This window comes from Carcharodon carcharias, chromosome 18, assembly GCF_017639515.1.
Source record: "Carcharodon carcharias isolate sCarCar2 chromosome 18, sCarCar2.pri, whole genome shotgun sequence".
Taxonomy (NCBI): domain Eukaryota; kingdom Metazoa; phylum Chordata; class Chondrichthyes; order Lamniformes; family Lamnidae; genus Carcharodon; species Carcharodon carcharias.
This window is the reverse complement of record NC_054484.1, coordinates 22683426-22709143: the sequence shown is the minus strand read 5'-3', so window position 1 is coordinate 22709143 and position 25718 is coordinate 22683426. Positions and strand designations below refer to the sequence as shown.

The window sequence follows — 25718 nt, the reverse complement described above, 5'->3', positions numbered from 1 at the left end:
AAGGTATGCCGTTTCTGCTAATTTAACTAGATATTGTCCCAATAACAACTTTAATGGACCTTTACCATGTTTTGTTCGTATGTTCATGTTTTTGGGTAGTATTTTAATCAAAGAAACAGATGAAACATGAGTTTTGTGAGCCCTCCAAACTTTTGAAAACTTAGAAACAAAACACACACAAAAAGGACAGTATGAGGACCAATTGTTCAATTATTTATCATACATAAGACTGCATGACTATAATACAAAGGGCTTGTCTTTTGTCATTTAACATATTACAATATACACAGCAAGTCTTGACTAGGTCTTACAATCTCTGGACACAGGTACTTAACCTTTTTCCATGCTGTTTATGGTTTACAATGCACAGTCAGAAGTCCTGTAACCAAACTGTGTAGTCAAGCAAACAAAACTGGACTGTAAATTGAGGTGAAACAGGAGAGAAAAGGAGAGACGCGAGCAAGAGCGCATGCTGAGATGAAAGTGCCTAGAGCAAGGCAGTGCCAAGACACGAATGAAACACACGCAGACACGAGACAAGAGGCACACACGCGAGGAAAAAAAGTGTGTATATTAAGTGACTGGTTGTAATACAGATGTTAACTGTTAAGATTCAGATACAAATCTGACTAGTTTTCATTTAGAAACAGATCTCACATAATAGCTATTTGTATTTGGCATTTATTAGATTAATAGCTGATTATACTGCGTTAAGCACTCCTCCTAACTTAGGTATAGAGTGTGTCAGTATTGATCATTGCTATTTAACATCCAAGATCCTAATCAAGATCTAACATTGCACCCATGACAGTACGCTGCACTTCTCTGGCCTTGGGTGTTCAAAATTAGTGAGATTTTGATCTCTGGGACTTGTGCCAATGGAGATCCAAGCATTTGAACAGGCCAGCAGCAAGTATTAGCCATCAACACTCCCTCAAAAAAAAAAATAAACAATAGCCCTGTTGAGGGCTGAATTCAATGTCCCATCACTCTGGACTCCACTTCCCAAAATTCAAGGACAGATCTACAACCACAACAGTGAGTGAATAAGAATTGTGCTACATCACATAGGTTCTTACTCCATGCTGCAGTTTCATAATATTTGGAATAAAATGCTGTACCGTTAAAGTTGATTTGAGTGAAATCATACCGTATATAGTTGTCCAAGCTGTAGAAAAGCATCTACAGTCAACGATTAACTGACACTGAAGTCAAAGCCACCAACTGGGCTCCTCTGAAAGACGATCACTGGGCACAGGCCAGCTATTACTGCTTGGCGATTGGTGAAAATGGATTCAAATTTATAGCCTACCAACACTACTGCAGACTGAAAGTGGACTGCGTTTCCCCACCTGGTGCTGATCCAGTTGAATCAGACAATATGGCCATTGATCCATTTATTAATTACAGAGATCCATTTCAGATTACAGACCAACTGGAAAATTATTAGCTTATAAGGACCAGTTGCAGAGAGCAATAACCAATCTGTTAATAAATTCTGATGGCAGGTCTTATAATCACTGCTTATATACATTAAAACAAACCCTAAGTTAGGCTAGCATTTTTAATAACATCTTGTCTTCAAGTTTTATTAAGAGGTTGCATTTATCTCTCAGTTGCAGTTGTTGTACTGCAATTTCTGTCTGCAGATTTATGTGCCCTTTTAAATAAAAAAAAATGGCTTATTTTGGCTCAGGTGAGTTTGTACCATCTACATGTTTTTACAGATGAGTCTCTTATTTAGCATGCGCAATACACAGAATGGTCCATTAAAATATATGGGTATTAGCACAAAACTAGATTGATCGTTCTGCACCAACTGCATTGTGAATGGTTGGTCCTTCCCACCTACTTACATGAACTAGACCTCATCTAATTAGCTAGTCTGTATCAATGGATACTTGACGTCCCAAGACCTGCCAAACAAACATCTAATAACTGGACTTGCATAAAATCAGAAACTATTCCTCAGGTTTTAAAAGAATCCCTTTTGGGGTGAAAAAGACAGTAAAATGAGATTACAACATATTTAGGTTGTGAAAGTACTGCATAAAGCTATCAGTTCCAGTTTTGTTAAGCAATAGGTATAGCCATAATTATAATTAACATTTAAAAAGAAAAAATGATCTAAATATACCTTGTCAAAAGTGCAGAACTGCTACATTATTGGTTACAGACATCTATGTGCTATAAAAACAGCTTTGGTACAATAAATTATCAAAAAAGGAAAATAAATTCTTGTAAAATTCACAGCATAATCGTGAGGCGAGAGCAGTCACATAAAATTCTGCATTTTAAAAATGTTCACAATGAACAGGAGTTGTCTTTGCGCAGAAGTAGTTGTCGTGCTGAAGGAAAAGCAATTTAGGGTGGGGTGGGTGAGGGAGAGAAAAAAGTCCAAGAAAGGACAGTTATAGTTATTCCAGCAAATTGAGATTGCTACTTCTGTGACCTATAACAGAGGAAGTAACCTTTATGACACACATGACCTCTTCAATCCCTGCAACTGGTGGTGGGGCATGGGGAGGGGAAGAAGAGCAAAGAGAGAAAAGATGGGACAGGGTCAGTTTTTTTTTTCTCCAACAAAGGCCTCATTAATTACCCATGCTTGCTTTACTTAAAAATTAAGGACTGAAAGTTCAATGACCTCTGCACAATGGCATGTTAAATGATAAAACCTCTTTTAAAACGATTTTTCCGTCAATGTCCAAAATCGAAAGGCCAAGGATATCCGACTGCCACTCAGAAAAATGTAAGCAGTAGGCCAAGAATGACCAGATGATTGCCACTCACTGCATCTCAATGACCGGACCAAAATGAACATTCAATTGCTACTCAGAGCCTTTGAATGATTCAACCGATGAGGGCCAAAAAAAAAACTCCAAAGTTTCTGCAGGATTAGAACAAGGTTGCTTTACTGACCACCACTCAGCATGCCAGATGTGCTTTTGAAATTTCATTTACAGTGTCCTCTCAGTTCATATACTGCTCTGATGGCAGCAAGCTCCACTTTATCAAGATCTCCTGTTCTGCAGTACATCACAGGACCGTGTTTAGGATGTTCCGGTACTTGGGGATTTTTTTTTTTTTAAAGAAAGCTGACACAAAATAGGTCAGGAAAGACTGAAGAGTGTTGATCATTCATAAAAACAATCTGCAGTTCCATTTTTTTTTTTCCCAGGTGGCTTTTAAACTAATGCTGCTACTTCACCCATGCCAAGGTGTGCTAACACAGGTGGCAGGATGCTGTGAAAGAGAATTGTAGCGTAAGGTGAGGCTACACTTCAGGGTGACCCATAACATGAAGTGTAAGGTGGTTTCTGGCCATAAATCCAGTCTTAAGCACTTTCACTCCACAGTCCATTAGCAAATTCCTTTTTCAATTTAAAAATATAATTAGCTCTGCGCTCTTGACCTGTCCATCCTGTTTCCTTTGTTCCAAAGCAGCACTGTTCTCAATGCACTTTTTTTTTGTTAAAACCCCCACCTTGAAGACACACAAACAAAAACAAACCCCATCTCAATGTAGTCACGAGCTTGCGACGGGACTCTGCTGAACGCAAACACCTACCATCGGAGACTCCTCCCTATCCATTCCTTGCCGCGTTGACAAATGCCCTTCTGTCATGTAATGGGCAGGACCTGCTGTTGCTGAGAACTGGTACACTTGTGGGCCAGGCACTCCCGTCTCTTGGCGGGGATTGGTGTACGTACCCAAATTTATGTCCACAGTGCCATTCTGAGTAAAGTCCAAAGTATTGGCAACAACAGGCCGGTTGTGATAAGCTTGAGAGCCAGAAACAGATGAAGAGGAGGTGGATGAAGAGGAGTTTGAGGAAGACAAGGACGTCATGGAGTGGTGGCTATGTCCCACTTCCATCGAGTCCTGGGCAGCGGAGCCATTTGTTGGGGAGTTATAAGCTCGTGGCCTGTTCCGGGTGCTCATGGCCTGTCCATGGTGATGGTGGTGATGATGGTGGAGGTGGTGATGGGAGCTGTTAGAGTGGTGGTGGTGTAATGCACTCTGCTGTTGGGGAACAATGTGGAACGTTGTCTCTTGAACTGGATGAGTTTCAACCGAGATCTGTGTCGTGGCGTCACCAGGCGTCCATCCCAATGCTACAGGGTACTGCTGTCGAACCTACATTTTAAAGATGCACAGTAAAAAGTTAATTATTTCCCATTATATCAAAACTCACAAGTTAACTTTGAAACAAAACATGGATTTTATTTCTTAACTCTATGGTTTTAAAGTATCAGAGGAACTATAATACCCAGTAGATATGTCAAGCATAAACAAGTTCTAAATAAATTGGCATTTCATCCTGAAACTAATACTACAATTAATATCCAAGTGTTAGCCGTATAATACATACCTGTAAAACTGTAAATCACAATATGGATTTGACAAGATCAGATTGGAAAAACAAAGTATTTACCAGCCACAGAAATACAAACAACATGGACAGGTTGCTGTTAATAGCAAAATCAAATATTTCATGTAGTGATGGATCACTAGTGATGGCTTAGGAGAACTTGGGATAGGAATATAGTTGTATGTAAACCATGCATGAATGGGCAAAAAAAAAATCACGTATCTTTGAAACACTAAGGACAAAATTAAAAGCTCTGAATCACATTCCTTTACATACTAGAATTAATGAAATTAGAGACTGCAGACTATTTCCCTCAGTGTTCCTACCCCTGCACAACACCCCCACACCCCACCCACCTCACTTTAAGGCTGCATGCCTCTACAAATCCTTCTTTGGCTTAGAAGTTGCGGCTGCTAGCTTTTCCATGGTCACTTTTGCTTATGTCATTGTGCCATTTGATGGAAAGCATGCTTACTATGGATGGATGATACAGGTGTTAATTTTATTTCTCATTGAAATACAGTATGTTGTTGGTCTGGAAAATTTCCATCAAACAGCATGTAGGGACTGACAAAACCAATCACATGTGGCTGACAGAATTAAGTGTCAGACATCGTTGAACTCAAACCTGCAACCACAGGGATGTGAAAGGAGCACTGGAGACTTTTTTCAAACACAGAGCTCACCTGTGGGCTGTGTGTCTCGCAGTCCATGGCCTGGACAGCTCCGCTGTAATGCCCACCACTATGCCGATGCTGATGCGTTGGGTCTGACCTTGCCCTTCCACTATTACTTGTCCCAGAAGAGCCACCTGTTAAATATGAGCATTAGTATGGGTTTCATTAAAAACAGAACACAAAAACAAAGTATTACTTGTGTGGTGTGCAATGGGGTTGGACGGCAGGATTGGAGAAGGTGGTTGGGTGGGGCGGGGGGGGTGCGGTGGAGAGGAAGGAGGAAGGCGGAAGGGGGCGGGAGTGGAAGTTGAGGGCAGGGTAGAGGGGGAATGGAAGTTCAGGGCGGGGGGAGGAGTGAAAAAGGAGGGTGGGCAAGGGGTGGAATGGAAGTTGGAGGGTGGACGGGGAGAGAGTGGAAGTTGGAGGGTGGGCGGAGGGGGGAGTGGAAGTTGAGGGTGGGGGAGGAGGAGTGGAAGAGGGTGAGGAGATAGAGGGAAAGAAAAAGGGGGAAATCATGTCAGTGTGTTGGAATGTCAAATCAACTGAAATTGTGTATATCCTTTAAATGCATAGCAACATTAAGCAAAACACTGCAAGCTGTCCATTAAAATACTGTTAATATATTAGCTTTGGACTTGTATCCATAAGTGTTGAGTACTAGACAAAATACTCAACAGTAAGCAGGTGCATTTACTGTTTTAGCATGTCACGTGTTCACAGATTAAACACAGGGCAATGCACAATTTGCAATGAGTTACAAAGCAGTAACACAAAAAGAGACAGACTTGACGTCATTAACCACAAGAATGATGCTCAGTTTGTTCATTCTTATTTCTACACAAAAATATGTCACTGGTTTGGAATAGATTCAAGTGTGCATATGCACATTTAATATGCAAAAAACAAGTTAAAAGGAGAATGCAAGTCTATGTGGAAGTTAAACTATTCCAAATATTTCCCCATTTTATTTGGAGAACATATGGCCTGGTGTCCTAGCACAGTTGGAGATCAGGCCTAAAAGATTTCCTGCTGATCAGATAATCTATATTTAAAGAACAAAAATTAAAGCTAAAATTTTATCTGTGTGCATTCCATCCAGTGCAAAGAAACACCAAACAAAGCACCTGTCTTTCCCAGATTTGCATTCACTGAGCATTTTTTTTTGCCTCCTTCCATCAGGATATAGAACAGTTCAGTAGGAAAGGGATTAAAGTAGCAAAACTGGAACTTCACATTTAACAATGCTATCAGAGAATATTGTAGCTTGGACTTACTGGGACAGAGGCCCTGACATTTCTCAGTATTGGAACATACACAATTTTCAAACAGCACTATGATTCCTTTAAGAGCTAGCAAATTATATAACTGAGCAAATGTTGCTTTCGTATCCCACATGAATGTTTTTGCTCATTAGAAAAAGCAAATTTTATCAGAAAATATTCATGACATTGTCTGTATACATTTGAGAAATTACCCTTTTATATGAAAAATTCTCAAATTTGGGAATGCTATTAATCAGATATGCTTGACTACTTGCCCTTATTTGCTGAAATTTGGCATTCGTGTGGAAATGGAAACTTTACATATGTACTTTAACATCTTACCAATTAGGCTGGAATCTGCAGCTTAATCTTAAATTTCTCATCTGTGCAAGTTGTGTGCATTTGTTCTTTGCTTTCATAAAACGTCAAATAACCTTACAAAACCCACTTCTTGAGTTTGAAAAATTGTTCACATTCATTTTGGAAACAGGATACAATGCCATACAAACTTAAAACATTTCCTCTTTCCTTATTAGGATTAACAGGTCAAAGGACAAAGGAGGTTTGCCCAAACTGTACAAAAAGTGTCTCAATCTAACAAACCAACAATCTCACTCAAAAGATTATCTGGGAAATGCACCCAGGTTTCATCTTTAAAAAAAAACACATCACACACTGTCCAGGTAATATTCAAAAAATAATCGAGTTATAGGTACTCTTCTGAATTAAGCAATCTACATTTGGTATCTGACCGCTTCCACATTCAATAATGGATCTGAAAAGTGAGACAAAATATTCATTCTCCAGCGCTAATGTCCTCACCTTAAAAAGTCATCCAATAATGATCATTCTTTCAAGCAATTAAAGATTGTCTGTAAAGCAAACACTGAAGTAGTTTACAAACTATAATATTTTTTGTAGACGTATACCTGAGCTCGAAGATGTGCTAGAAGAGGTGCCTGTAGACTGCGACTGTTCCATGGCAGGACTTGTTGATACACTATTACTTGTGTTTGTCCCTTCATCTGCTGTCTTTTTGAAAAAGCTGTGTTGCAGTGCATAATAGGGGGCTATCCGGGTCTTAGGGTCATAGTCCAGCATCCTCAGAATCAGGTCCTTAAACTTCAGATAATCCGCTACAGTGTGGCCCGATTCTCCAGCTCGCCTTCCACCAGGACCACCGGTTTCTACTCCAAGGATATTGTGAAGTTTCCGGCTTCCGGGTGGTTTATATTCCTATAATAAAATTTATTGATTACAATAAATCCTTCTTCACTAATTGAAACAATACAATGGGACAGACAATTTATCAAACACAATATATATTCATACATCAACGGAAGCTGAATTCTGGCTTCAGCAAGTCATCAGCACCTCAATCAGAATTAAACTTAATTATGGACCATGGAACAAACTTCATGCTCCAACATGTGACGAATGATGGATTTGTAATCGTAATCGTACATTTGGCATGTTTCAGTTTTGCACCATGCTGTTCACAAGAAGGCAACAAAAGTCAAGTAATTGCCAATACAGAGGAAGGAGGATTTTAGGAATAAAAAGCTGAGAATCTTCTTGTCACACTGGACCACTCTTATACTTTCAACAGTTGACTATACAACAGTACAGGCAGAAGCCTAAAAGCAGATCACAGGCTAAGATTGCAGCCATGTTGGTGTACAGACAGAAAAAACCTGACGCAAGTATAAATGATAACTTCAAGGGTCCTATCAATTAGGGAAATGTAATACATTTTCACTTTCCATTGCTGGTTTGTTTCTCTGAATATCAATTCTCTATCCATACATAAAAGCATTTTGAAAACAAACTCATTGGGTTAAAACAATTTAAAGAGGAATCTTGCTCTGGGAGGGAAAATATAGAAGCATTTCTCTCTTCCGTATATTGCTCGATGAAAATAACAAATGCTAGGAAGTGCTTTTTTCATCAACTCAAAAGCACTAAAAGATCAATTTTTGCTCTGCTGAATTTTTTTTCTCACTTGTTTGTTCATTGGATGTGGATGTTGTTGGTTAGGCCAGCATTTACTGCCCACCCCTAATTGCCCTTGAGAAGGTGAGCTGCCTTCTTGAACCGCTACAATCCATGTGGTGTACGAACACCCATGGTGCATTAGGAAGGGAGTTCCAGGATTTTGGCAGCGAAACAACAGTGATACCGTTTAAGTCAGGGTGGTGTGTGGCTTGCAGGGCAACTTACAGATGGTAGGGTTCCCATGCATACAACACCCATGTCCTTCTAGGCGGAGGTCGTCACGGGTTTGGAAGGAGCCTTGGTGAGTTATTGCAGTTGGTACACACTGCTGCCACTGTGCCTTGGTGGTGGAGGGACTGAATGTTGAAGGTGGTGGCTGGGGTGCCAAACAGGCTTTGTCCTGGATGGTATTGAGTTTATTCAGTGTTGTTGGAGCTGCACTCATCCAGGCAAATGGAAAGTATTTCATCATACTCCTATAGATGGTAGACAGGCTTTGGGGAGGGGGTCAGGAGGCACGTTATTTGCCATAAAATTCCCAGCCTGAATTGCTTTTGTAGCCGCAGTATTTATATTGCTGGTCCAGTTCAGTTTCTGGACAATGGTAATTCCTAGGATATCGGTTGTGGGGATTCAGCGATGGTAATGCCACTGGATGTCAAGCGAAGATGGTTATATTCGCTCTTGTTGGAGATAGTCAATGTCTGGCACTTGTGTGGCATTAATGTTACTTGCCATGCAACTCTTGTAACATTTAAGTATTTAGATATGCACTTGCATTGTCATAGCCTCCAGGGCTATGGACGAAGCGCTGGAAAATGGAATTAGTGTAGTCAGATCTTTGTTGACCTGCGTGGACACGATGGGCCGAATGGCTTCCTTCTGTGCAGTAGACGTCTATGATATCAGCCCAAGCATGAATATTGTCCAGGTCTTGCTGCATATGGACACAGTGCTGACGTTTCTAAAACAGCAGCTAAGCCATAATAAATACTATGAGAGTTATCCATCGTTAGGCTGCATAAGTAAACAGAGTACATTTTCCTGGTTTATAGTCAATCAGGCAAAATCTTCCTTAGACCATAACAAGTTTAACCAGATTTTTCCCAATCAGCAATTTCTCAAGAACAGCCTTATTTAGATATTTTCAGCTGGTTGCTTGTAATATTCCTGCCAGCATTCAAGAGCTCACTATAGGACAAACAGCAGAAAATTGCCAATGTTGCAGGCACTTGAGTAGCCACAAAGAACAACACCATTTTTCAAGCTAGAGTTTCAGTTTCAGATTCCACGCATTCAATATAAACACAAACCTTATCATTTACATTTTGTGCATGCATTCCCTCCTCTTGTATACCAATATTACTAACATGAGCATTGCTAAGGCAATAGTGGCAAAAATTATGACAATCACTCTGCCATTGCCATTTATTTTTGTACTTGGTGGGCACTTCGCATAAGCATCACATAGTCAGTTATAAACTGGGCAGGCACCCAGTGGTACAAGTCTCCATCATAATGCCATCTCTAAAGCAGGGCAAAAGCGAGGAAAATATGACATACAAGTTTCAATAGATCTCTAAACTTAGTCCACAGAAATGTGCATTTTAATCAGCTGCCAGAAAAATAACTCATTTCAGCAGGATTGTAATCCTTAGTGTGCAGTTTAACATTCAAGTTAAAAAAAAAACCGTGGCTGTGGTTGAAGCTAGGGGTTAGTTGATAACCATCTGAGTATTATATAAAATATCTTAGTCGCTAATCAATTTCACTGTCCGTGTGCGAATTAGCAAACTTGCCAGGAAACAAAAATGCTCATCTTACTAAAATAAATTTAGGAACCAGATATAATGAAGTTAAACACTAACATTCACCTAACTTGCACTATAAATTTTTGGATCTTTTGTTAAACCAGTTCTGGAAGCATCATTAACTTCATGATCACTATTAATAATTCAGTTCACTGCACCCTCCTCCCGAAAGGATGCAAGTGTTGTAAAGAAAAATTAAAAACTCCAGTAGCTACTGCATATAACTATAAATTATATTTCAAATAAGTTCAAGTCCTTACTGTGTTTCCAATTTTTTTTATGTTACTCTTGATATTCACCCTCTTGCCATCTTTGGTCTTCTTCACTGTCCATGAGGCATCAGGCAATTTCTCAAAGAATTTCCTTGCTTTGGGAGCCTGATCTAAAATGTGAGATGGGGGGATTCCCAGAACTTCTACAATTTTATTCATCTGGTCCACCTAAGGAGCAATTGTAAAGAACAGGAATGGTAAAATCAACAAACGTAAATCAGGTCACACATGAGCAAGCTACAGATCTACTCGAAATAAAGTCTTAGCTTTTCTTCGATAGATTAAGATAAGACAACATGTCTTCACTTGACCGGGAGAAGATAAATTATGGTCCTCCGTGGATCATGCATATACATAATACTTTGTGAACATGCCAGTGAAAATACTAAATTAATCTCAGGAACCTTATCTTCATTTCTAAACATTAAGCTGAAGTGGAATTCCGAGTTAGCACTGGGCATAAACTTATATCCATTCAACATTTTGCCAAACCAAATTAAATACAGATTTATAATGCCCCCAACAGTGAGCACACATATTTACGAACTTCTAACCAGATACTGAGCTTTCTCACAAAAGTTTAATTGTACACGAATACCTGGGCAAACCTTTTAATTTATAGTGGGGTTAAGTGATGAATGAAAAACTAAAATCCAACAAAAATGAGCAGAAAAAGGTGCATTTTGCTTAATCACAACAATATTCAGATACACCAAAGCATTAATTGCAATTTCAACCCCACCCAATGTTCAATTCTCCAACATTTTAACAATTATAATTATTAACAATTATTTTTAAATAATTTTAAACAGTCCCATTACAAAATAAAAGGGCAATTTCTTAACAGTTCACAATAATATTGTCCTTTGTATTTGCACAGAATTGGTACATATTTTGATTTTTTTTTGGCGTTCCGGTCACAATTACGACAACTTATTTATAATGAAAAGTCAGGTTTCCAAAACACATCATGAGTGACACAGTGATTAGTTATTACTTCAGCGTTCCAAGTCAAGGGTTTTGGCCTTCAAGTACCTATGGAATATGCCAAGATGAAAAGTACCCTTAAGTACATCTTTTATCAATTACAGTAGAAGCAAATGAATGATTTCAAAAGGAAATTGGATGGACACCCGAGGGAAATAAACGTGCAGGGCTACAGGATAGAGCAGGGGAATGGGACTGACTGGATTGCTCAACAGAAAGCCTGCATGGGCTCGATGAGCTGACTGTCCTCTTTCTATGCTATTATCACTTCTGCTCATCATATGTGAGGAATCATGTCGGTTTAAGACATATTGTAAGGTCACTGCATAGTATAAGGAAGCAACAGTCTTTACAACTATCAAGGAATTATACTTTGAAATAAAATACACAGCATTTTACACATTCTATCAGTGAATTTGGATCTTCTGAACTTTTCACACCACAGACCACACCCAGTATTTGCCTTTCCAGCAGTTGGACTGTTCCAGTTAACAATCCAAATTTGTTATAGAACATTCTCCTACCTCATTAGCTCCACTGAACAGTGGCTCTCCAGTATGCATTTCCACCAGAATACAACCTAGTGACCACATGTCAATAGCTAGGTCATAGGGCATTCCCAACAACACCTCCGGTGAACGGTAAAAACGACTCTGAATATACTGATATATCTATAATATAAAAGTACCAGTTAATACTGGAGCTACTGAAAGTCATTAAATTTCATTACTTGTTACCTTTTTTGAGGCTTTGTAGCAGTTTGGTACAACTAAGTGGCTTGCTAGGCCATTTCAGAGAGCAGTTAAGAGTCAATCATATTGCCGTGGGCCTGGAGTCACATGTAGGCCAGACCAGGTAAGGACGGCAGATTTCCTTCTCCGAAGGAGATTTGTGAACCAACAACAATCCACAGTGGTGTCAAGGTCATCATTCGACTTTTACTGGATTCAAATTCCACCATCTGCCATGGCAGGATTTGAACTCCAGAGCATTACTCATCCAGTGATAATACCAGTATGCCATCACCTCTCCAGAACTCCCTTGATAGCACTGTGGGTGTACCTACACCACATGGGCTGAAGCGTTCAAGATGGCAGTTCACCACCACCATCTTCCCAAGGGCAATTAGCAATGGGCAATAAATGCTGGCCCAGCCAGCAAAGCCCACATCCCATTAATAAAAAAAAAAATCACTGTCAAAACTGCATACAGCTTCTTGTTCATTTAAATTCAAGTCATCACTTCTCATCAATCAGAAGAATATTTCTTCACAGCTACCCAAGAGATAAATGTGAGCAAAAATGGTAGGAAAAAAGCAGCTTAATTTTGCACAAGTTAAAAGCAGGATGGAAAATGAATCATTTGCAGTGTTAATTTTTGTTAGTGATTCGTGACACTTGACATTCAGAATGAACCTAAAAACGAAATAAAAACTTCATTTTATGTAACGAACTTCAACTAGTACAAGGTTCCGTCAAACATTTAAATTAACATTTCAACCTTTTACTATGCACAAAATTGTCCTCAGTCTTTCCATATGTACTGATGTAAATGTGTCAACAATGTTTGCTTTAATACTTCTGAACATTTAAGACAACAATGCTGTAGCAACAGGGTAACCAAGAAATAAAGTATTTTCTCAGACTGAAGATTTTTATACTAGGAAATGTCTCATACTGATTGAAATACAAATATATTTTAAATACCTTACCAATTGTTTGTCTTGATCAAGACAAACATTTAGCCTAAAAGTCAAAAGTTTACATTTCTGGCAAAGGATACAATTTATAATCAAGACCATTCACTAACTGCTGCCATACAATTGCATCAATACCCCTAACTATGTTAAACTAAATATGCTCTCCCCGCTGCATTAATCTCTCCCATCTTCCGAGCTCACTTTGTTCAGCCACTCAATCAACATACTATACCTGATAAAAGCAAAATACTGCAGATGCTGGAAATCTGAAATAAAAACAGAAAATGTTGGAAAAACTCAGCGGGTCCGACAGCATCTATGGAGAAACAAACAGAGTTAATGTTTCGAGTCCGTATGACCCTTCTTCAGAGCATTTGTAATTGTATGGCAGCAATTCATGAATGGTCTCGATTATAAATTATATCCTTTGCGAGAAATGCTCTGAAGAAAGGTCATTTGGACTCAAAATGTTACCTCTGTTTCTCTCTCCAAAGGTGTTGTCAGACTTGCTGAATTTTTCCAGCATTTTCTGGTTTTACCCCAGATCTGATGTCAGGCTGTGACCACCGAACTTCACCTCATGGCCATCCAATTCTCTCTCACCCGGCAGTTCCCACCTTCTTCAGAACTACTGCCATCGATTCTCTCAAAACCTATTTTAAACTCTTCCAATCACTGCTCCATTTCAAACATTTCCTCTTTCTCCAGTCACTTAGCATGTGCCTTGAAATTATGCTCATACCGCTTCCTCTGCTCCTCAGTCATATTCCTTCCAATTTGCATCGTCTCACCCACAGGATTATGATTGCAACAGTTAAAATCACAAACATTATCTCATGTGACTGGAACCATGATTCCCTGTCTCTTCGGAAAATCCTTGATCTCTGGATCACCTTCAACAGTTGACCAATCCACACTCCTTCAATGTCGATCCTCTATATCCTATGTCCAGAGCACTGCTCTCGCTTCCAGTTCCATTTACAATCGAATCAATGCAGGCCCTATTTTGAGATCAATGGGTTCTCCTCTGATTACACAGGTAACTCTGCTATACACCAATGGTCCATCCTTTGCCCCATCATCTTCACAGTATACATGATTTTCCTATGGCACTATTACCTAAAAGTAAAGTCAGTTTCCACATTTATGAGAACAACATCTAAATCTATGTTTCTCCTTTCCCCATTGATCCAAATTGCCTCACTGATATCAAGACCTGGATGAACCAGAATTTCCTCCAGCTGAAAGACAGAAAATGTGAAGCCATGTTCTATGGTCCAGTGATGCTGAGATACTGATGTGAGCAAACAACCAACCCAGCTGCCATCTCAAACTGTTAGGAAGCACAGTACCATGATATTCTGCTCAAGGTTTAGCTTCCTCCCCTACACTTTCACTATTATCAAAGTCATTTTCACCTCCACAACATTATTCGCCTCTGCCCCATTTCTCCAGTCACATGATTTTATCAAAACCAGTCAACCCAAGGCACAAATTCTCTGCCTGTCTACCTCCACAAGCTTTAACTCATCCAACACATGAGCTAATATACTCATCCACAATAACTGCAAGCTACCATATCCATCCTTCCCAAGCTAACAGACTCCCTTTCAGCAATTCTCACCTTCCTTTTTAAGACTACTCATAGCCGTTCCCCTCTCTCTTTCTTGGTGATTGACCTTGCCTTTACATAGTTATGTGCTCTTTAATCTTCTATCAGGCTTAGCTCGCTTTCTCAGCTCTGTAAATGGCAGCCACCATATTCCTACCCTCTGAAATACTCCTCTCTGCCCTCACTTTAAAAAAAACCTCACTTTAAAAAAACCTCAAAATTCTGCACGTTGATTGTGGCCTTGATTTCCAATCATAATCTCTCTATCCCTCATGTAGGTAACAACTATGTCCCTTTCTCCTGCGACTCCTAAGTAAAAGGGACTTGAGACTTTATTCATGATGCGCACCATACAAATGCAAATTTTTAAACTTTGAGGATTGCAAAAACAATAACAATCATTTTTGTATCTAGTGTTTCAGAAAAAATGAAGTCATGTTCTTTGGGCTGGAGAGAGATTGAACTATTATCTTACACAACGTAACAGCACAAATAAGAGTGGCAACTCTTACTGATATGCAATTACTTTCTAAAAGCAAATTCTTCCCTGCTGTATTTTCCAAACTTTTTAAAAAAAAAATCATTAAAGCAATAACACGTACCCTCTGTCCAAGTTGACAGGAGCTGCCGAAGTCAACTATTTTGATAGCACTCCTTTTGGGATTACACAGCAATATGTTTTCAGGTTTTAGGTCGCAATGGATAATGCTGAGCTCTGGTGTAGCGAGGAAGAGCAGAGCTGTGCACATCTGCTGCGCAAATTTCCGTGTAAGGTTCAAGGAGACGCCACGAAAATTGGTGTTGCGCAGCAAGTCATACAAGTTGTAGGACAGCATCTCAAAGACAAGGCAGAGGTGGTTTCGAAACATAAAGTGTCGTTTCAGATGAACTGTAGAGGAGGAAATAAAGTGCGGTGTATGTTTAAGTGCATTGTTCATGCAACTATTACAAAATAAAAAAATTAAGTATTAGCCAATTACTGGCCATCAGTAGCTATTACATGCATGTTCCATACACGTGTGCATTGGGAAGAATTTATACAAAATTTTGCTTTATCGAAGTTAACAAATAAACTATTTCTCCTACTGAAAGGTCATTGACCTTAAAATGAACCGTTTCTCTCCACACATGCTGAGTATTTCCAAAATTTACTGTCCTTATTTCACTAACTTTTCATGTTTCCAATGAGGATAGCTCCCACTCAGGCTAATGCAGTGAATTGTGTAGATCTTTATATTTGACAATATAGTATTGAAAATTTTATTTCCTATTTTGCATCTATATTCAGAAATAATCCATACAGTGTTAATTATAAAGGTATACACAACGATAAAATTAGGAAAAGAACGGTCACAAAATATTTCCTAGAAGCATGCATGTCAATCCAGGGCTTGGAAAAGCATTAAGAATTACAAATGCAATGTGTGGATTGAACAATTAATTACATCTCACTTAAGCTAAAAAGAAACATGTTACCAAAATATCCAGGCTTAAAGCACTAGTCAGAACAATTATGTGCAAGTTGAATGAAACCCAGCATCTGCCAGCCTACAAAGGTCCATCATTGCTCAGGTCCATCACAGCTAGAGATCAGGCTTGAAAAGCTGCTTCAAATATTAATTTCTATAACACACAGGGAAAGATTTCTCCACACATTCAGGTCAAAAGTGTTCTTTGCATTATACGGTATTACATTGTACTTTACTTTCATATTAGCCTGGGGATGTGACTTTTTTTTTTGCAAAGGTTTTGCAGCATGCCTTTTTTGGACATGATGTCTCAGTCTAATCAGACAAGGTCACCTATTAAATTTGCTAGAATATTAAAGTTCTGGCAAACTTATTTCTGAAAATGTGAGTTTGAGAAACGGTTTTACTGACAGGATGCCAAGGCCACAAAGATATTTAGGTATAAATTCACTTTTAGTCTTAAACAGCAGCAAGCCCACCATTTAAAAAATGTTCTCACCTTAGACTAACACTGAGGTAAACAATATTGTAATAAGGTTACTTAAACACCTAATATATTGCCATAAACTTAAAACAAAACACTTCTCCTTGCCAGATTATTCCAGTAATCCTCATTTTTTCTTACCTTATCTCAATTACTTGAACTTCACTTTCATCTTGTTCAATCTAACTAAATCTACCCAACTTTGCAAAAATGGGCACATTTTCTTCTTTCCTCTGGCTCCTGCCATACATCTATGATGGAAACAACATCCAAGAAGTTGTTTCCAACTGGTTGATGTCTTTGAAGCTGTTTCCAGTCAGTCAAACGCCAAAAGTGAAAAGATTAATGTGGCTATGGAAAGAATGGCTGCAAAAGCAACTCAGAATCTAAAAGGATTGTTGGTCTTAGAGGAACATCCAAAAGGGAAGCTATTAACATTGCATCTGTTAAATGGAGCAATTTGTTCAAATTTGCCTTTACAATTTGATCTGGGCTTTGGCTATTTGTGAAGTTGGAAGTGAGAGAGATCTGCAAGACAAACTTCCAGAAACCTGTATGAATGAAGTCTAAGTCTGAAATTTGGAAAGAATTAAGATAGGAACTTAAAGGAAACCACAACTTGAGTCAATTTTATTCTGCATTAGATAAACTAGTGTTTACTACTGTTATTCTTGTATATACTAGATTTCTTCACATTAATTGGCAAGTAACTTAAGGTGAGCTAAGTAAAAAGGCACTAATTTTAAAAGTGACTATTAAATGGAATACAGATCAAAAATGAAACATCATGTAGTATCTCAGCAACTAAATCTAGAAGTCATCATAAAATTTAATCCATTAGTCATTTTCAAGTGAGTTCAGAATAACTACAAACACTGCATTGAATAACTCAAACAGAGGGAACTAAAATTTTGAATTGCAGTTATCCATGCAGTGTACAATATACATAACAGAATAACTGCCAATAAATTTAAAGCAAAAGAGTCAGCCATTACCTATGTAGTACTTCATCTCAGTATCATGTTTGTTCATCAGCTCAAGCAGTCGAACCTCAATCTGTGCCTGATTTAGGAACGCCTTCTTGTTTTTTATGATCTTTATTGCTACCCACTCCTGTTCCACACGGTCATATGCTTTGACAACCTATAAGCAAGAGAGAAGGGTTAACAATCTTTACATAGAGATGCGCTTGCAGAAAATAATGTGCTTCACATTAATGATCTGAACAAACACAAGGGAATTGCAAACAAAACAAAATTCAATCTAATACCAGATTCATTGACAAGACTAAATTTTGTACATATCATTTGACTTTATACTATAAATGTAGATGAATAATGATGGCTTGCAGTGAATTATTTCTTAAATATGCTTCCCTCCACTCCCAACAGTTTTTTTTGTTGGCTATAAAAATGAAGAATAATCTTCTATTTTGGTAGTACAAAACTTGAGTATTGAACAGTACTGAATGGTTGGCAAGTGGGCTCTGATTGGTAGAGACATTGCCATGGAGAATGCAACAGTGATGGTGACTGGCAGTTAATTGCCAAGCATAGTTTGAAATTTAAACCAAGCAGCCAATGCTTGGCAGTTAACTGTCAGTTGCTATCACTGATGCATTCGTCGCACAGTATAAACTGCTGTTTTTCCCTTACATTGGTAGTCTTGTGAAATGTCCTGACGATTGCAAGACAAAAAGCTTTAATATGTCTCTTTTTTCAGCAATAATCCTTGCTTTTTCAAATAGATCACATAATATTCCACAAGAAGCCAACAGTGATGCTTGGCTGTACTCATCCCAGGTAAGTAAGCATTCATTTTTGAGATTTGTGGATGTCAACCAAATAACTACTATCTGAAGGATAAAATGGCTATTATTAACTTGTCACTTCAAACATAGTTGTTCAAATTAGAGCTTGCAGTTTCACCAAAGTTATTGCAGCACTGCAAAGTAGTGCAAAAGGGAGCTCCTCTTAATTTGACAAAATACATAACTAAAACCTTTTGGTGGGCACAAAGTAGCCATCTTTGTTCAACAGGGATGAAACTTCTGAACTTATTTTCTGATTAGAGTTATAACAAATACTCAACATAACCTCTTCTCATCGCCAATAGTCTCTCATTCTCAAGTGAAACAGAGAATAGAGCTGATGATATAGTGAACATGAAAAACCTACATACCTCATGTCAACAACTTGGTCTGAAGAAATTTGTCCTAATTCTTCCTCTATTTCTTTCTGCTAATTAATTCAAATCTATGACCCAATACCAGCGGAAACAGTTTCTCCCCATTTGCACTAATAAAATACTGCAAATTTTGAATAGGTCCCTTAACCTTCTCTGCTCAAAGAACACGTCCAAATTTTCCAATTTTGTCAAGTATTAAAATCCCTTATCCCTGGCATCAAACTTGAAAAAAATCCTCTGTACCCTTTCCAGGGACTGGACACAGTTCCTAAAATATTGTGCCCATAACAATACTACAGTTGAAGCCTAACCAGAGATTTGCAAAGATTTAGCATGATATCCTTATTTTATTGTATTCATTGCCCCAACTTTGAAAGACAAGTACCCCACATGGTTTTGAACTGCCCTATCAGCTTGTCATCTTCAAGGATTTGTGAATGCACACCTTGTAAAGTGTGTTCACCGAGTGATACCTTGGTAAAACAAATGACTAAATTTAACAAGCTCTTGTTACCAAATGTTCAGCATTCAACAAAACTTTGATACGGGGGAAGAGAGATCCCAGGTATGAAAGCCTCAACTCTCTTCCACAGGCCTGAGAGTGCATGCTGGATGTTGAATTGGAAATAAAAGCAGGGCAGAAAAAGGCAACAGGTTCAGGTTAATTGTGCCCTATTTTTTAGTGGTTCATGACCCACTTTTAAAACAGCATCTGCCAAGTGTTTTTAAAATCTAAACAAGTAAAACCACAGAAAGATCACAGAAAAGTAACTGAATCCACACTAATGATAAGTTACAATAGTCGAAGAAGTTAAAAGCTGACGATATGAAAGCACCTTACAGTACCATACTGAGGGGGGAATAGAGCATCATAATGATAATTTTAAACTGGGATCCAGATTTAAGGGATACTAGACCATTGGCATTAGGAAGCCTGAGATCTTGTAGAAGATCAAAGGTGATTATTTTGTCCGCCTTATTTTCAGTTACTTCGTTGGCATGGTCTTTTCCATCCAGACAGTATTGCAGCAGCCTGATGCAATAAAGTAGATCTTGCATGTAGAAATAGTGTAGAAAGTTTGCAATCTGAGAAAGGTCATTACCATTTGAACTAACATTCCTACATTTCATTTCAGATGTCACATGGGCAACAAGGAGCATACTGTAATGGGAGCTTAGACAGAAAGTAATCGCCATTCTGATTTAAATAGGAGACAGAGGTGAAATGGAAAATTATTCCCACTCATCATTTTGATAAAGATCAGCACAAAAAATTACAACCATCAGGAACAGGATGATTAAATGTGTGAAAAAGTCAACCTATGCCTAGTGGATACAATTTATAACCTTCTGGTTAGTTGAACAAGCATTTGACAGAGTGTGGCATCAAGGAGCCCAAGCAAAACTGAAGTCAAAGGAATTGGGGGGCAACTCTCCACTGGCTGGAGTCATATGTAGCAAACTGGAAGGTGGCTGTGGTTGTAGGAGAGCAATAATCTCTGTCCCAGGGCAACACAGCAGGAGTTCCTCAGGACAGTGTCCAAGGCTCAACCATCTTCAGCTATTTCATCAATGATCTTTCCTCCATCATAAGGTTAGAAATGGGAACGTTCACAGATATCACACAATATTCAGCACTATTTACGACTCCTCAGATTCTGAAGCAGTCTCAATACATATGTAGCAAAACCTGGACAATATTCAGGCTTGGGCTGATAAGTGGCAAGTAACATTCGTGCTACTCAAGTGCCAGGCAATAACCATCTACAACAAGAGAGAATCTAACCCTCGCCCTTCGATATTCAACGGTATAACCAACGCTGAATCTCCCACTATCAACATCCTGGGGGATGAGCATTGACACGAAACTGAACTTGACTAGCCATATAAATACTGTAGCAAAAGAGTAGGTCAGAGGCTGGGAATTCTACTGAGAATAACTCACCTCCTGGCCCCCCAAAGCCTGTCCACCATCTACAAAGGCACAAGTTAGGAGTGTGTTGGAATACTCTCCACTTGCTTGGATGAGTGCAGCTCCAACAACACTCAAGAAGCTTGACACCATCCAGGACAAAGCAGCCCACTTGATTGGCACCCCATCCACAAACATTCACTCTCTCCACCCCCACGCACAGTGGCAGCAGTGTGCACTATCTACAAGATGCACTGCAGCAACTCACCTTGACATCACCTTCCAAACCTATGATCGCTACCACTTCGAAGGACAAGGGCAGCAGATGTATGGGGTCACCTGCAAGTTTCCCATCCAAGTCACACACCAACCTGACTTGAAACTATATTGCTGTTCCTTCACTGTCACTGGGTCAAAATCCTGAAATCCCCTTTCTAACAACACTGTGGGTGTACCTACACCACACGGACTGCAACAGTTCAAGAAAGCAGCACAGCACCACCTTCTCAAAGGCAATTAAGGATGGGCAATAAATGCTGGTGTGGCTAGTGATGCCCACATCCTATGAACGAATAAAAAAACCAAGCACAGTGAAATTATTTTCTCACTGTGGAAACAATCTGAACGGCCATTAGTTCACATATAAAGCAATGCTCACCTGTCCAAAGGACCCTTTTCCAATTAAGGAGTCAATTTCATAACGGTCCATCCACTTTTCACCATTTTTTACAATGTAGTCATAGTTGTCATCATCATAACCATCATTATACACTTTTCTTTCCTTTTTATGACTTGAATCATCCCCTTGGCCTTGTTGGTGCCGCCTTTTCTTTTTTGCATAGTACACCTGAAATACAGAAAATAAAAACCACTTGATCAAATAGTGTTTACATTATCTATACCCAGGTCTAAGTCATTGGCTTGTTAAAGAGAAATATCCAACAATGACCAACACAAAGTTGGGTAGAAGTTGATTTGATACACTGGCCATTTCTTTTGTGAAGAAGTTTCCAGCAAGATAACTTGTGTCAAGTCACTGAGCAACCAATAAATTGTGGGAGTGATTTCAAGCAAATATTGAGCCTGAACTTCCACAGAAGGGCAATCAGCATCAAATTGCTGCTCCGTGCCCAATTACACATCAAACTCTTCTTGGTCCAATCTACCCAATCTTCTGACTCAGGCTGGTAAGATCCAGGCAGTGCAGCAGTCCTTGAGGCCTAGCATCGAAGTGCAGGAGAGTCAAAGGGAAGGAGACCATACCCTCTTTTTTATGGTACCAGGACATTTTTTTTCTCTTTTGGGGGGCAGTTGGAGGTTGAGGAGTCAAAATTCAGGGGAGCGGGTGGTCAGGCGGTGTTAGAGGTTGGGGGACCGGAGCTGGGGGATGGTGTGGTGTCAGGCCCCAGGGTGGGTAGGTGGATGATGGGCCTCAGGGGAGGCGGGCTGGAGGGTGGAGGGGGGGGAACAAGCGAGAGACTCCTGGCGGGGTCCAGTGGGTGAGGGAGCCCTGTGGGAGTCAGTTTGGGTCTAAATAGTAGTAACCCAGAAGTTAGAAGTGGTTTTAATTCTTCTGTTTTCTGAGTAACTATTGGTATAACCAAGTCAGAGCCATCCGAACTTTATGATTGAAATCACATTTTCAGATGGGTCCCAGTGCAGGGCTATTGCCTGGGGGAATTTGCACTTCTGGGCAATTGCCGTGTAAACCTTACCTGTGAATTTCCAAAGGGAAATCTCCAGTGCTCCTTTGGGGTACTCCATCAATCCAACACCGGGGAGATCGGAAGATACGGCCCAATAAACTGAACCTTTAGATATGATTTCCACCACAGAATGACAGAAATGGGGTTGCGTACCATTTCAAAATTATATTTATGTTTTAACAATATAAGTTTTGAGGCGATCAGGGATTTTTAAAATGTAAATCTTGCCTAGCATGTCTGTTAAGTCTTTGTTTTTAGGTCAAGCCACTTTCAAGATGTTACATGTTGACAAATTTAAGCTGATGTCTGTTAACTGCTTTCAGAAGGGTTTTCTATTGTCTTCTAGTTTTGTGTATGCATGGATAAATATACAGACACGGTCTGAGGCATGGATCAGAGCTAGAAAGGATAGATATACTCTGCCAATATTAAAGACAAAATGCTGACAAACCCAGATCTTCACAAAATTAGTTTGCTTCTTCAGACAATGTATGAAAGCTTGCATTATGAGAAGGGAACAAGGCATTTTCAGTAAGGCATCATCATCAGGTGATATCCCCTTGTCTCAAAATACAAACAGTATTTCCTTGGTGTGTTTCTATAAAGTATCACAAACGTTTACTGCACAAGAAAATAGCTCATGCTGCTGGTTGTATGTATTAGGACTGGCCAACAAACAGGAAGTAGTGTCTGGATAAACGGGTCATTTTCAGGTTAGCAGGGTGCCGAGGGATTAATGCTGGGGCCTCAACTACTTACAATCTATATCAATGACTTAGATGAAGCAACCAATGTGTGAAGAGGATACAAAGAGCATCCCCACTGCAGAGGGTTTTTTTTTAAAAATTCATTCATGGGATGTGGGCGTCACTGGCAAGGCTAGCATTTATTGCCCATCCAGAATTGCCCTCGAGAAGGTGGCGGTGAGCTGCCTTCATGAAATGCTGCAGTTCATGTGATGGTACACCCACGGTGCTGTTAGGGAGCAAGTTCCAGGATTTTGACCGAGCGACAGTGAAGGGACAGCAATATACTTCCAAGACAGAATAGTGAGTAGCTTGGAAGGGAACTTCGAGGTGGTGGTATCCCCAAGTGTCTGCTACTCTTGTCCTCCCAGATGGTAGTGGTCGTACATTTTCAAGGTGCTATCTAAGGAAGCTTGGAGAGTTCCTGTAGTGCATCTTTTTAAATGGTACACACTACTTCCACTGAGAGTCGGTGGTGGAGGGAGTGCCAATCAAGTGAGCTGCTGCACTGTGCTGGATGGTGTTGACGTCTTGAGTGCTGTTGAGCTGCACTCATCCAGGCAAGTGGAGAGTATTCCACCATACTCCGGACTTGTGCCTTACATACGGTGGACAGGCTTTGTGGAGTCAGGTGAGTTACTCACCACAGGATTCCTAGCCTCTGACCTGCTTTCGTAGCCACAGTATTTATGCGGCTATTTCAGTTCAGTTTCTGGTCAATGGTCATTGCCTGACACTTGTGTGACGCAAATGTTACTTGCCACTCGTCAGCCCAATCCTAGATATTGTCCTGATAGGTGCATTTGGACATGGACTGCTTCAGTATCTAGGGAGTCGTGAATGGTGCTTAACACTGTGCAATCATCAGTGAATATCCCCACTCCTGACTTTATGATGGAAGGAAGGTCATTGATGAAGCAGCTGAAGATGGCTGGGCTGAGAAAACCAACCAGAAGAACTCCTGGAACTGAGATAACTGACCTCCAACAACCACAACAATCTTTGTGTGCTAGATAGGTTAAGTGAGTGGGCAAAAATTTGGCAGACAGAGCATAATGTGGGAAAATATTTGGCTGCCCACTTCGACAGGAAGAATAGAAAAACAGGATATTACTTAAAAGGAGAGAGACTACAGAATTCTGCAGTTCCGAGGTATTTGAGTGCCCTCATGCATGAGCCACAATTAGTTAGCATTCAGGCCCAGCAAGTAATTAGGAAGACAAGTGGAATATTGGCCTTTATTGTGAGGATGGATTATAAAAATAGGGAAGTCTTGCTACAATTGTATAGGGCACTGATGGGACCACACCTAGAGTAATGTGTACGGTTTTGGTCTCCTAAAGAAGGGACACACGTGCAATTTGGTCTCAAGAAGGGAGACATTTTGGATGGAGATATTTATTGGAGTGTTTACAGGACATTCGCTAACTTGATTCCTGAGATGAAGAGGTTGTTTTATGGGGAAAGGTTGAGCAGGTTGGGCCTATGCTCATTGGAGTTTAGAAGATCAAGAGGTCACTTATTGAAACAATATAAAATTCTAAGGGGACTTGACAGAGTAGATTCTGAAAAGACATTTCCTTCATGGGCAATTTAGAATTAGGGGGCACAGTTTCAGAATAATGGGCCTCCCATTTAAGAGAGATGAGGAGGTTCTTCTCTTAGAGGAATGTTAATCTTTGGAATTCTCTAACCCAGAGAGCAGTAGAAGCTGGGTCATTGAATACATTCAAAGCTGAGTTGGATAGATTTTTCTCCTACAAGGGAGTCAGGGGTTATGTGGAGCAGGCAGGAAAATGGAGTTGAGGCCATGATCAGATCAGCCATGATTTTATCAAACAGCAGAGCAAGCTCAAGAGGCTGAATGGCTACCCCTACTCCTATTTCTTATGTTTTTAATAATCCCAGCTCCCATTTGTCATAATTAACATTATGCAGTGTTTAAGCGATTCCAACATAAAATAACACTTTACCTCCTAATAATAGGAAAATATGTTCTTATAACCTTTTTATGTTAGAGCAATAGCATTTTCATATAACTGTACCACCATTTTAACATTCCAAGGTTGTTTCACTCACTGAAAACCTATCTATACTCCTTTCCAGACCCTGTGCTCTCCTCACAACTTATTTTCCCACCTATCTTTATATCAGCAACAAATTTGACAATGCATCACTGTTCCTTCCTCCAAGTAATTAATATGGATTGTAAATAGTCGAGGTCCCAGCACTGATAATTGTGGCACTGCACAAGTTAGTTTGTGAATGTTGTCACTTGTGCAAACAACAGAACCACATATTTTTTAAAAGAGTATTTTTTTCACAAAACCAAAGATGAACTACTTCTCCTGTGCGCTGAGAAATGATCAAAGCCATGCATTAAACATGTGGCCATGCAGCACTAAAGATCAAATAAACACTAAAAGGCCTAAAGGTCTACGACTGAAGCAAAAACTTTTTTATTCTTATTCTTGATAGAATGCAACACTGTTTTGCGACCAGATTACCGGGAAGTATAGAAAT

The 25718-nt window shown here is 39.6% G+C and overlaps 1 protein-coding gene across 6 annotated transcripts in view; it reads right to left on the bottom strand.

Moving 5' to 3' along the window:
* Window positions 1-200: 200 nt before the first annotated feature.
* Window positions 201-25718, bottom strand: part of dyrk1aa (dual-specificity tyrosine-(Y)-phosphorylation regulated kinase 1A, a) — a 91213-nt gene continuing 65695 nt past the window's right edge. For 4 of the 6 annotated variants that reach the window (XM_041211135.1, XM_041211137.1, XM_041211136.1 and 1 more), the window contains 8 exons: window positions 21402-21590; window positions 17640-17787; window positions 15294-15580; window positions 11905-12051; window positions 10382-10561; window positions 7245-7551; window positions 5063-5187; window positions 201-4141 (listed from right to left, as the gene is read on the bottom strand). In XM_041211135.1, coding sequence (XP_041067069.1) covers window positions 3530-4141; window positions 5063-5187; window positions 7245-7551; window positions 10382-10561; window positions 11905-12051; window positions 15294-15580; window positions 17640-17787; window positions 21402-21590 — 1995 coding nt within the window. In that variant the 3' untranslated portion in view covers window positions 201-3529. The remainder of the gene's footprint in view (window positions 4142-5062; window positions 5188-7244; window positions 7552-10381; window positions 10562-11904; window positions 12052-15293; window positions 15581-17639; window positions 17788-21401; window positions 21591-25718) is intronic. The other 2 variants (XM_041211139.1, XM_041211140.1) reach the window with 2 other exon arrangements.